This window comes from Cervus elaphus, chromosome 25, assembly GCF_910594005.1.
Source record: "Cervus elaphus chromosome 25, mCerEla1.1, whole genome shotgun sequence".
Classification (NCBI taxonomy): domain Eukaryota; kingdom Metazoa; phylum Chordata; class Mammalia; order Artiodactyla; family Cervidae; genus Cervus; species Cervus elaphus.
In genome coordinates this window covers 26327205-26341068 of record NC_057839.1, presented here as the reverse complement: position 1 = coordinate 26341068, position 13864 = coordinate 26327205, and the positions used below count along the sequence as shown (strand labels likewise).

Sequence of the window (13864 nt, the reverse complement as noted above, 5' to 3'; positions counted from 1 at the left end):
CAAGAATCTGTTTCCCCAGCCCTGTGGAAGTTCTGTAATCAAATCCCACTGTCTCCAAAGTCAAATTGCCTGGGGGTTCTGAGTCCCTTTGCCGGATCCCCAAGTTGAGAAATCTGTTGTGGGTCCTAGAACTTTCTTAACACTGTGGGAATTTCTTTGGTATAATCATTCTGCAACTAGATGGAGGAATAGAAGAATGTGTACTCATCTCTTGCGAGAACTCCAAAATTGTAACTTGCTGCTGGACAACTGTTCACAGGAGAATGTTGGATCTCACCAAAAAAAGATGTCCCATGTCCAAGGGCAAAGGAAAAGTCCTAACAAAATGGCAGAAGGGGAGAAATCGCATTTAGAATCAAACCCCCCTACCCACCAGAGATGCTCGGAAGGCTCAAACAAAACCGTGCGCACCAGGACCCAGAGGTCCCACAGAGACTGAGCCAGACCTGCCTTTGAGTGTTTGAGTGTCTCCTGTGGAGGTACAAGTCAGCAGTGGCCTGCCCCGGGGACAGGGGCTCTGCCTGCAGCAGACCTGGGTCACGTGGCATTACCTACCATAGAACCACCAAGCAGATGACCTACAATTACTAGTATTATCCATATATATTTATTACTTACTATGTTCTAAGTCTCTAAAATTCTAGGGTTATGCCTTCTCAGAGATGTCTAGAGAATGAGTTATTGATTTTTCAATTGCATTGTGACTTTGAACTCCCAAGTAGAAATGACAAAGGGTCCTGGTTATCCCCAACTGCAAGAAAACCATAGTAATTTCAACTGTATTCCTGGTTTTAGCTTAACAGCATTAATAAAAAGTGCTCATCATAAAAACTATGATTATTTGTTTTATAGTAACAATAGCTAAGAATAGTTAACTAAAGATCACATTACTGTAATTTATTAATTCTTTACTTGGCTGAAATAGCTCACCTGGGACAAAAAATTCTGTTGGTGTAAACCAATGAAACTCCAAATGAAATCCCAAGCGAATAGCCTTCCAAGTGACGAGAAAAATCAAGTAGAGAACAGACACTGTGCCTGCAAGGAAAAATTCAGAAACCATTAATCATCTTTGTTTTACAGACTATTTATTTATTTATTTATTTTTACAGACTATTTAAAAATCAAATTTTGTTTCTACACTTTCAGCAAAGTTTGGAAAATTAGCATTAGTATTTATGCGCAGGTGAGATCTAAAGAACAGAAACAAACCCCGGAAGATATCAGAAAACAAAGCACAAAACTATGTAGTAGGCCTAAGAAGTTATGAGCTGAATTTAGGTTCTGATACATGCAGAGAGTTTATTATAAGATTGTAAGGTTACTTAGGAAAAAACAAAACACAAAACTGACTTTTTTCTAATTTGTCTGTGCAGCATGTGGGATCTTCATTCCCCAACCAGGGGTAGAACCTGCACTCCCCGAATTAGAAGCACGAAGTCTTAACCACTGGACCCCTGGGAAGTCCCTGACTCTTATTCTCCATATTAAAAGTTAGAGACAGCCAACAAGTTGGGAAAATCTGTCAAAATATTTAGTGTAAGACAGTAGAAAGTAAAGAAAGAAAAGTAGTAAATGTGGATCATAAACTTATTTGAGAAAGGCAATAAGTCAAATAGTCCATGAACAACCTGATCTAGTATCTAGATGAAGTTTTGGTTGTTTAGTACTACTTGCTCCATGGAAAGATTTCAGATTTCATTCACTGTGTGTACACTGAACACTTACTTTATGTAGGGTAAAGTGGGCATTCAGAATTTCAGGATTTTTTAGTAGTCTGGAAGTTAGAGGATTTAAGGAATTAAGTCCAGTCACTATTGAGCAGAGTCAAGAGATCCATGATGGTATTTAGAGGAATTAGGTTCTGATTTCTCTAAAGAAGTTATATGTAGTTTTAAAAGGGAAAGTGACAAGAGAAAGGACAAAACCAAAATATCTTAAGGAGGTAGAGAAGAATTTAACCTGGTTAGAAGCCTAGTGATTGTTTTGCCCGATTGAGCAAGTTCTTCTGTAAATTCACAAGCTAACTTTTAAAGATCTGTTCCATAGGAAAGTTGGCCAGCAAATCAGGAAACCACAAATGAGCTCTATAAGCTCTACTGTGGGTTTGGAGGTTAGCTGATTCAGAAAGGATGCATACAAGAGGTTGAAGCTTATATAACCACCACTCTTCATTTTCTGTGTGTGTCTGTTGTAGTCTCATGGTGAATTTTGTTATGAAGCTAAGGTATAGAGAAATATCCTTACCTCCTTCTTTGGTCTTTTGAAAAAAAACCCAAAAGTCATCTCTTTGATGTAATCTAATTTTTTCATACTCTAGTCTGCCTACCAAGAGACCATATCTACAGGGAAAAGGTGAAATCCTATTATCTATTTGAGTTATCAGTTCTTTATGAATGATACCCTTGTCTTTAGTTAACCAGACCTGAGCTTTCATACAGGGTCCTTTTCTGAAATTTCTTCAGTGATTTCAGAAATTTCTGAAAAACAGGTCTTACAAAAAGAAGTCTGTTCCTTTAGAGGCAATAGTGTTGAAAAGAAAGAAAAAGCACTGAGGAACAGAGCAAAAACAGAATAAGCCTAAGGCCCTTCAGTTAGATAACAATATTCCAGGTTCAAAGTCAAGGGATAATTCTGTGCTTATACTCTTAAATAGAAACTGTAGGGAAAAAATATTCCATAATTTCCCTTAGTAAGTTCTAATATTTCCAAACTTTAGAACTGAGAAGTTCTATAATATTCCCTTTGGATTTCTCCTGCTGAAATCTTAGTCTACTGCCACTAGTTGTAGAGGAAATGAGGAATAGTTGTTCAGTAAGGATCGAATGGAAAACCCAGTAACTCATCTTAAACAGGGACTTGGGCTTGAGATGGCCATCTCTATTTTTTTCTGTGCCAAACTTCATCAAGAAAAGCAAAAAGTAGGGCAATATTGCGTGAACAAATTGAACACAGATGAACAGGCCTGGAAGGTGACTGTTTTGCTGGTCAGACCATATTCCCACAGAATCCAGCATGTATTATACCATACAGAGGCTCTATAACACAGTGCCTTGGCTTACCTAGGATGTTAAATTTTGAAAAAAATGAAGGAGATTTGAAATTAAGCAGTGGCAGAAGGAGCCCTATGAGGTAAAAGGGCACTGTCTTGGACTTATTCCACCACTTTTCAAACTGCTGGAGTCCCGAGTCACTGGCATAGAAAATCATGGAGCCGTTGTCAGGATGGCCACCGCTCCCGGCACTTGGACAAATCACTGTAACAAGGAAGCAACAGATCAGAGGAGGCAACAAAGAAGAACAATGAGACTTACACTTGCTCTACCAACCTTAAGTTTTACCATGAATATTAGGTTTCTCCTTTTGGGGGAAAAAAAATAGAGGGTTATGTTTAGATATATGTGGAGCCTTTTCAATTTTTTTTTTTATTATTTAACTTTGAAGTATAATTGATTTATAATGTTGTGTTAGTTTCAGGTATATAGCATAGTGATTCAGATATTATTTTTCAGACTCTTTTCCACTATAGGTTATTATAAGATATTGAATATACTTTCCTGCGCTATATAGGAGGTCCTTGTGGTTTATCTATTTTGTACGTAGTTATATCAGAAAACTTTTACCTATAAATAATTAAAGGTGGAATGTTAGAAAATTTTGAGGTATAGCCTTGATTTCTACTTTCTACTGGAAACTATAAAATTATTCTACCAATTATCCTTCTGTCCCACTACCAGAGAGAAAATATTGGGTTGGATGATATTTGATCTTATTATTACAATCATATAAGACACATCATTCAAGGTAATTGTTCATTTTGCTAATAACCCACACAAAGTCCAGAGAACAGGCTTCTTCTAACAATAAGCAAAATCGATGGGTTTGGAATAAAAAGCAGACACCATTGAAACATTGCCATGGTACTGCCAAAATCTAATAATTGCTTATAATTTAAGAATCTTGAATACCAGCAATCCAGAGTAACTGTCCTGGATGTTTCTCAGGCCTTAGAGCAGCTGAAAGCCCAGATGTTATCCAGAGAACTGGGAAGTGAATGAACTGTATTTTTCCTAACACTGATCTACAAGTGGCAGTTTCTTCTGTTTGCAGAGAGAATACAAATCATTCTCACTGTGCTTCTAAGTTCATAATAGTACTTTTGCTAATAATCAGCTCTTTGTAAAGAATGTTTAATGCTGTAAAAAAATGCTGAGCAACAATTTTATTCTCTATCTGTTATTTGGCATGCCACAAAGCCAAATAGTTTTCTTAGTCAGCACTTTTAACCTGTATTTTTTTCCTTCTATGCTTTGGACAAAAGCAAATTAACTTGAATTTTTCCTGTGCTAATAACTAGAGTGGTAAAGAACATAGGTTATGGAAGTAAACTGATTGAATAAAGAATCTTCACTCTGTCACTCAACACACAAAGTCACTAAATTTTCTATGCTTTGGGAAGCCCAAGAATGTGGAATGGGTAGCCTATCCCTTTTCTGGGGGATTGTCCCAATTCATGAATTGAACCAGGGTCTCCTGTACTATAGGCAGATTCTTTATCAGCTAAGCTACCAGGGAAGCCCTATAGAAAATGAAGAGAACAGTACTACCTTATGAAGGTGCTGTAAAACATTCAGAACAATGCTTGCACACAGTGAGTATCCAGTAAATGTCTGCTGTCATTTCTAATACTTACTGAAATGGATTGCTTGATACTCTGTTCAATACTTTGTTTAAAATAAACCAAAAAATCAAGAAGTGATACTATCAACATATCACTATGCAAAGTAAACTGACTTTGCTGATAATGCTCTCCAAATTATTAGTGCAATTGTAATATTCATGAACTCAACAATGAACTGACTCTCTACTCAAGGAATCCTGCTAGATAGTAATACACTAGTTTCATCAATTGATATCAGAGTAGCTATAGTAAATGAATTTCTATTTTAAAACCAGTATGTTTCTTGGGCTTTTGAAAATTCTGAGGTAAGGAACAGGGTTCAAGAGGTATGTGTTTAAATTATATGAATATATTTTCAGTATAATTAATGAAAAGTATGTGTGTGTGTATGTGTGTGTGTATGTGCATTCACAGAAATAATGCTGGTACTTCACTCATTTTCTAGTGTTAACAAATGACAGATTAATTAATTTAATTAAGGGGTAAAGTAAGACACTGAACAGCAAACACTGGAATGTACACTTCACAAGAGAAACTCTTGTCTGTCCATTATATCCCAGAGCCTAGAACAGTTTCTGACACATAACAGATTTAATAAATATGCATTGAGTGAATTGTCCTCTTAGTGATCAATGTGTACCTCCATCAAAATATCAATTCAGTATCTCTAAAACCTAAACACATAAAAGCTTTAGGTGATGTTAGTTATGCTGTTACTCAGGTTATATTAGCTTTTCTATTCATTTTTCCTATGACTGCCATACTGGATAAACACAGACTACAAACATTTATTATTTTTTAATTATTTTTTAATTCTCTTTATTTATTTAATGTATTTATTTGGCCACACTAGGTCTTAGTTGCAGCATATGGGATCTTAGTTCCCTGCCCAGGGATCAAACCCAGGCCCCCTGCACAGGGAACATGGAGTCTTAGCCACTGGACCACCAGGAAAGTCCCCAAATGTTTATTTTTAATAAATTAATTAAAATAAACTTTCTAAGAAATTGATTTTTTGGGGGGGGGGTACAAATCTTCAATTTATTTTTCCATGTTTCCTAGCCTTGGATCATTAGGAAATTTAGGACACACATTTATATATCTTAAATATTACTAACTAAAGTGATAAATGTTTAAAACTAAATTAATAAACTAAGAACAAAGGTTCCAGACTTCTAAAACAATCAGCAGTGATAGAGGTACTTGAAAATATTTATTGATCATAAGCAAATATGGATACGGTCGATGTGAGCTATAACTGTGAACTGTATAACATGAACTAAATATTGTTTAGCTTACATTAACACAAACTTTTGTGGAACTGTTCTTTTTTTAACCTTTACTGGTTATCAACAATTTAACAGTGGCTTAGTTAACCTAAAGATAATGATTTTATGCTGGTCATTTACCTAAAATAAAGTTATAGATTCTACCTTATATCTTTTTTGAAAAAAGGTGATGAATAAAGAAACAAGGCAAACTTTCAACTTCAAACTACTTACCAGGGTTGCTGTCGTTGGTACTCGGTATAGGGTCTGTGTCATTAATGTGATGAATAAAATCTAAAAATTATGAGGAAAGCATAATTTAATACTCAGTGGAAGATGTTAAATCAATCACCCTCTAAATTTTCTTTATCTATAAAAATCTTTTAAGATCTACTCTGTGGTAATATTATTTAGTACCCTGAACAAAGACTACTTCATTATTAACATAACTTCACCTTCTTCAGCTTTCTCTGCTGTATAGGAACGACATCATTGGTGTCACAGTCTCATGGTGGAAAATTTTTATGAGTGAAGATTTTAAAAACAAAACAAAACAAAAAAACCACCCAGAAGGCTGAAGTTAAAAGTCCTGGAATAAAGATAATGTGCACAATTTCTTATCCTACACTCACACTGATTTATATAAGTATAGTTATATCTTATAAAGTTCTAAAACCTGCAAAAGGTGGAAAGCCACTACTCAAGACACTTGAATTTATCTGAAAAAATCACTTAAAGTTTTGACAAAATATAGAACAGCTTTTATAAAGTGAAAGCTATATAGTAATTATTGATCACAGGTCCCACTAAGTTTTACTAAAAGTAGCAGCAAAATAAAAAGCTAATGTAGATACCTGGCATTCATATCATTCTATAGTAAATGAGAGAATGGGTAAAAAATATGTTTTTTATTTGCCTGAGGGAATTTACTTTATTCTGTTTGATGTTAGCCTTTCATAACCTTAGTAAGCATTAATGAAAGTGATGTAAAACTTAAATAAGATGACAGAAAAAGCTAGATTAGATTTTAAGGTCATAAAGTAAGTTATATATGTGAATTATTCATCTCCACTATATGCTTCTCAAGACAGAATAAAAGAAGTAATCTATGCTCTAGGTTTTTATAATGTCTCCACGGGTTATTAGTGATTCAAGAAAGGAAGTTATGGATCTTTACATAATTACATAATTCTTGATGCCAAAGATTTACATAAGGCAAGTAAAAACCCTGACACACCAAGTATACTAGGTTGAATAGAATTCTACCCAAATCCATGTCCACCAGGAAACATAGAATGGACCTTATCTGGAAACAGAGTCTGTGCAGACATCATCAAGCTAAGGTTAGGTTGTACTGGGTTAGGGTACACCCTAAATTCAGTGATGGGTGTCTTTAACAAGAACAGGAGATTTCTGGATATAGAGACACTGGGGGAAGATGGCCATATGAAGGCAGAGGATGAAACTGGAGAAATATTACTAAAGTTAAGGAATGCCAAGCACTGCTAGCGGTTGATCACCAGAAACTAGGAAGAAAAAGGAAGAGTTCTTCCCTAAAGGCTTCAGAGGAAGGAGAGGGCCCTATAGACACTTTGATTTCAGGCTTCTAGTTTCTATGACTGTGAGAGAACAAATTTCTCTGATTCTAAGCCAATTATGGTCATCTCTTGTTGTTATTTCCTTGCCAAGGAAATCAAGAAACACCTGGAGTAACAGGCAAATATGGCCTTGGAGTACAGAATGAAGCAGGACAAAGGATAATAGAGTTTTGCCACGAGAACACACTGGTCATAGCAAACACCCTCTTCCAACAACACGAGAAGACTCCACACATGGACATCACCAGATGGCCAATACTGAAATCAGATTGATTATATTCTCTGCAGCCAAACATGGAGAAGCTCTATACAGTCAGCAAAAACAAGACCAGGAGCTGACTGAGGCTCAGATCATGAACTCCTTATTGTCAAATTCAGACTTAAATTGAAGAAAGTAGGGAAAACCACTAGACCATTCAGGTGTGAGCTAAATCAAATTCCTTACAATAATACAGTAGAAGTGAGAAATAGATTTAAGGGACTCGATCTGATAGACAGAGTGCGTGATGAACTATGGACAGTGGTTTGTGACATTGTACAGGAGACAGGGATCAAGACCATCCCAAGAAAAAGAAATGCAAAGCAGCAAAATGGTTAGCTGAGGAGGCCTTACAAATAGCCATGAAAAGAAGAGAAGCAAAAAGCAAAGGAGAAAAGGAAAGATATACCCATTTGAATGGAGAGTTCCAAAGACTAGCAAGGAGAGATAAGAAAGCCTTCCTCAGTGATCAGTGCAAAGAAATAGAGGAAAACAATAGAATGGGAAAGTCTAGAGATCTCTTCAATAAAATTAGAGATACCAAGGGGACATTTCATGCAAAGATGGGCACAATAAAGGCCAGAAATGGTATGGACCTAACAGAAGCAGAGGATATTAAGAAGAGGTGGCAAGAATACACAGAAGAACTGTACCAAAAAGATCTTCACGACTCAGATAATTATGATGGTGTGATCACTCACCTAGAACCAGACATCCTGGAATGTGAAGTCAAGTGGGCTTTAGGAAGCATCACTATGAACAAAGCTAGTGGAGATGATGGAATTCCAGTTGAGCTATTTAAAATCCTAACAGATGATGCTGTGAAAGTGCTGCACTCAATATGCCAGTAAATTTGGAAAACTCAGCAGTGGCCACAGGACTGGAAAAGGTCAGTTTTCATTCCGATCCCAAAGGAAGGCAATGCCAAAGGATGCTCAAACTACCACACAATTGCACTCATCTCACATGCTAGCAAAGTAATGCTCAAAATTCTCCAAGCCAGGCTTCAGCAATACGTGAACCAGATGTTCAAGCTGGGTTTAGAAAAAGCAGAGGAAACGAGATCAAATTGCCAACATTTGCTGGATCACCGAAAAAGCAAGAGAGTTCCAGAAAAACATCTATTTCTGCTTTATTGACTATGCCAAAACCTTTGACTGTGTGGATCACAATAAACTGTGGAAAAGTCTTCAAGAGATGGGAATACCAGACCACCTGACCTGCCTCTTGAGAAATCTGTATGCAGGTCAGGAAGCAACAATTAGAACTGGACATGGAACAACAGACTGGTTCCAAATAGGAAAAGGAGTACGTCAAGCCTGTATATTGTCACCCTGCTTATTTAACTTATATGCAGAGTACATTGTGATAAAAGCTGGGCTGGATGAAGCACAAGCTGGAATTAAGATTGCTGGGAGAAATATCAATAACCTCAGATAGGCAGATGACATCATCTTTATGGCAAAAAATGAAGAAGAACTAAAGAGCCTCTTGATGAAAGTGAAAGAGGAGAGTGAAAAAGTTGGCTTAAAGCTCAACATTCAGAAAACTAAGATCATGGCATCTCGTCCCATCACTTCATGGCAAATAGATGGGGAAACAGTGGAAACAGTGAGAGACTTTATTTTGGCGGGCTCCAAAATTACTGCAGATGGTGATTGCAGCCATGAAATTAAAAGATGCTTACTCCTTGGAAGGAAGGCCATGACCAACCTAGACAACATATTAAATAGCAGGGTTGTAAACCTGCTTTATCTTTTAGGATTATTCCTAAATGCATCTTCTTTATAAACTTGACTTGCTGTCTCAGCAAGATAAATTATATTAAAAAAATAAGAATCAAAAAAAAAAAAAAATAGCAGAGACATCATTTTGCCAACAAAGGTCCATCTAGTCAAGTTTATGGTTTTTCCAGTGGTCATGTATGGATGTGAGAGTTGGGCTATAAAGAAAGCTGAGTGCCGAAGAATTGATGCTTTTGAACTTCTGACGACTCTTGATAGTTTCTTGGACTGCAAGGAGATCCAACCAGTCCATCCTAAAGGAGATCAGTCTTGAGTATTTATTGGAAGGACTGATGTTGAAGCTGAAACTCCAATACTTTGGCCACCTGATGCGAAGAGCTGACTCATTTGAAAAGACCTTGATGCTGGGAAAGATTGAAGGCAGGAGAAGGGGACGACAGAGGATGAGATGGTTGGATGGCATCGCTGACTCAATGGACATGAGTTTGAGTAAACTCTGGGAGTTGGTGATGAACTGGGAGGCTTGGTGTGCTGCAGTCCATGGGGTTGCAAACAGTCGGACACGACTGAGCAACTGAACTGAACTGAACTGAAAACTGAACTGAAGCCATGTGTGACTCTTTTGTAACATAATGGACTGTAGGCCGCCAGCTTCCACTGTCCATAGGCATTGTCCAAGCAAGAGTACTGGAGTGGCTTGCCATGCCCTACTCCAGCGTATGTTCCTGACCCAAGGATTGAACTCATATCTCTTATGTCTCCTGCATTGGCAGATAGGTTCTTTACCACTAGTGTCACCTGGGAAGTCCTATATATGTTTGAATGTATATACTAAATATAAATGTATGCATATATACATGAATCATTCAAAAAATAATAACTACTTAGGATGAAGTTTTCACATTCATGAATGACACAACTATCTAAATAGAAAATCCAAAGTGAATCTACAAAATTATAAGCAATAAGAATTCAACACATTTGTAAGATTCAAGACAAATATTAAAAAATGAACTAGGTTCTCTTATAATGGCAACAAACAATCTGAAAGTTTTATAATTAAAAAACATATCACTACTCTGGGAAGATGGAAATGTTTCATGAAGGAGGTGTGGTTTAATGGATGTATCCATTTGTCAAAATTATATGGCCAAGATGTGTATATTTTAATGAATGCAAATTCCATATAAAAAAGAGAATTGTATTTATTATGATAAAATAATAGTATATATACTATTATATATAATAACTATATTAGTGAACTAATATAGTTATTATATATAATAGTGAGGTGAAGAGTGAGTACAGGTTGAGATCATGTTTTCTAAATGGATATCATTACTTAAGCAGGAAAAAAATTCATTCCTAGGAGATGCAAACAATGCTTAAAACATCTTTTGGAAATTAGAAATATTTTATGTTAATTAGAGAATCTGAAGGAATATATTCACCCAAAAATAAGGTTTTGGAAATTAACATACATTTTATATTTGTGATCAACATAGAAACCATAGAAAACAAATTGAATCAAACATATCTCCTAGAATCACAAATATTACTTTTTATGTCATTAATTCCAAGTCCAGAATTTAAGACTGAAACCAAAACAGTATAGTAGTTATTTGAAAATAATTATGCTAAAGCATATGATATGGATACTTACTAAAAATAAATTTTCCAGTATTAAAAAGAAAATTGGACATCAGCACCCAATACACTATCATTGCTCCAATGAGAGATACCAAGGAGAAAAGGAGACTTGACCACTGCCCAAAGGAGCCAAAATAGTATCTGCAGACATCTGGATATTCCCAGGTAGTGGTATCCACTGATGCTAGATAAAATACAAAAGGGGAGAATAAAATTAGATGTCAATTATATACTCCATATTCATAATTTGTGTTCTCTAAATTGACTCAAAATATTTAGCAAAAGATTATGGGTATTTCACCACCAGGTATTAGACCATCTTATGAAATCACAGTAATTAAAACATTAGATACAGCAGATTAACACAACATTGTAAATCAACTATATGTCAATAAAAAAACAAAACAAAGCAAGAAGTTATAGCACAAACATATAAAAAGAAGTATAGGCCAATGAAATAGTAATAATCTGAGAAGTGGCGGTGGCGGTGGTTCAGTCACTAAGTCGTGTCTGACTCCCGCGACCCCTTGGACAGAGGAGCCTGGCAGGCTACAGTCCACGGGATTCTCCAGCCAAGAACCATTTCCTTCTCCAGGGGATCTTCCCAACCCAGGAACTGAACCCAGATCTGCATCATAGACAGATTCTGAGAAGTAGATTAGGGTAACTAGTAACAGCAAGTGATAAACCAAGGCTAGAAAAAAAATCATCAATAAGGGATAGAAGACAATATCCAATATTTGGCATACTTAATATGGAGAAATGTTTTCTTGAGTCATACTTTATATAACATGCCAATTAAAATTTCAGACAATGAGGGAAGTGGGGAAGGGCAATAGAGGAGTGAAAGATTAAGAGGAATGAATTATTATGTATAAAATAAGCTACAAGGATCTACTGTATAACATGAGGAATATGGAAAATATTTTATAATAACTATAAATGGAATATAATCTTTAAAAATTGTGAATCACTGTATTGTACACCTGTAACATTTAATATTGTACATTGACTATACTTCAATTAATAATTTCAGAAAATTGTTAAAGAATTTAAGAAACAACTGAAAATTTAATGACAATATAAAAATAGAAACTGAAAGATTGTCCTTTTCTATCAACTGAAGAAATAGAAACTACAATGGCAAAGATAGCCAGATATAAACAAACTGATATGATACAAAAGCCATTTCAAATAATGAATATGAGAGAAACTGACAAGACATAATAAAGGGTTAACTGCCTACTTCATATAAAGAATTTAGGAGATCTATAAGAGCACCAAGGGGCTTATGGATAAATGGGAAAGGGATATGATGAAATAATACAATTAAGAAAAACATACCACTGCTTAGTAGAGACAAAAAAACTGGAGGCAGAGCCTGGTTTGTTGATTCTCATTTGCTGAGACTGACTGAAATAATGTACATCTATTTAGGTCCTAAACTACTTTAAAACAATCTAAAAAGGTATATCCCTGGTCTAGAACTTATAGAAATGAGTGGACATGCTGGTACAACTTTGAGAATTGCTTATAAAGGACACATTGCTCACATTTTCATATGTACAATTTTCACTTTTAGGAGATGCCAATATATCTAGATCTCTTGGTAGGGATAGGTCAGAACGAGTCACAATTAACTGGTAAGAATCATAAAATTCTCAATTTAGTTCTGGCAAACATCTTATTTTTAAAATACGACTTTTAAATTATTCTTCTGAGGAAATTAGCACCGAAGTAAATGTATTCTGCAAAGAACTAGCCTCTCAGAATTTCAAAGGAAGCCACTAAATTTATTAACATATCCGCTCTGCCAAATGCTATGAATTACAAGAAATAAACCTTTAGGCAGAAAGTAGTTAACACACTTGTGAAATGTGTGTTATCACACATCAGTGATCCACCTCAACATCAGTTCTTATTAATATCCACATCATTCATTTATTTTTACAATGATAAATTCTTACATATCATAGATCTTGATTTCACTACTCTGTAGCAGCAGTAAAGTGTTAGAAGGCCCATCAGCATGATGACACACATTCCAGTAGTAAACCCAGCCTGTTTAAAAAAATAAAAATATAGAACAACATATAGCATGTCAGAATAAATTAATATGCAACCATATTAAGTTACCCTAAACAATTATCATAAAAATTTGACAGCTAATGTAAAACTAAATAATCTATTTCTTTAATAATTTTATGTAGACTTATTAAAACTTATTGTAAAACTTACAATACAAAGAGAAAAAAATTCTAATACAAAGTGTTCTGAAAATTATATTACCTGTTTTATGCCCCAAGGAATACTTAGTATAGATGTTCCCAGCATGGTATTCCAAATCATAAAACTGAAAGCAGAGTAATAGTAGTAAAACATAAAGTTTGACTCTTCAAATATTTTAATTAAGACAAAAATTAAAATAATCAGTAATTTTTATTTACACATAATTTAAGTTATGCTCCAAAAAGTAGTTTAACTCACATGGTTACTAAACTGGTGTTTTTACCATATCCTTCAGTGTAACTTTGAAGTTTATAAGCAGAACCCAACGGGCTATACACATAGCACTCTTCTGGACCTGGAACTACATGATCTGGGGCAATCTGGTTAAAAAAAAAGTAAGGAAATGTTAGAACCAGTAAATGTTCAACACAGGA

The 13864-nt window shown here is 35.3% G+C and overlaps 1 protein-coding gene across 6 annotated transcripts in view; it reads right to left on the bottom strand.

Annotated features, from left to right (window-relative positions):
• The window catches only part of SLC38A9 (solute carrier family 38 member 9), an 80350-nt gene that overhangs the window by 26961 nt on the left and 39525 nt on the right, over window positions 1-13864 (bottom strand). For all 6 annotated transcript variants that reach the window (XR_006337780.1, XM_043887272.1, XM_043887271.1 and 3 more), the window contains 7 exons: window positions 13689-13810; window positions 13491-13554; window positions 13169-13262; window positions 11215-11385; window positions 6184-6243; window positions 3063-3257; window positions 931-1038 (listed from right to left, as the gene is read on the bottom strand). Coding sequence is in view for 5 of the 6 variants with exons in the window: in XM_043887272.1 (XP_043743207.1) it covers window positions 931-1038; window positions 3063-3257; window positions 6184-6243; window positions 11215-11385; window positions 13169-13262; window positions 13491-13554; window positions 13689-13810 (814 nt within the window). In the remaining variant the exon portion in view is untranslated. The remainder of the gene's footprint in view (window positions 1-930; window positions 1039-3062; window positions 3258-6183; window positions 6244-11214; window positions 11386-13168; window positions 13263-13490; window positions 13555-13688; window positions 13811-13864) is intronic.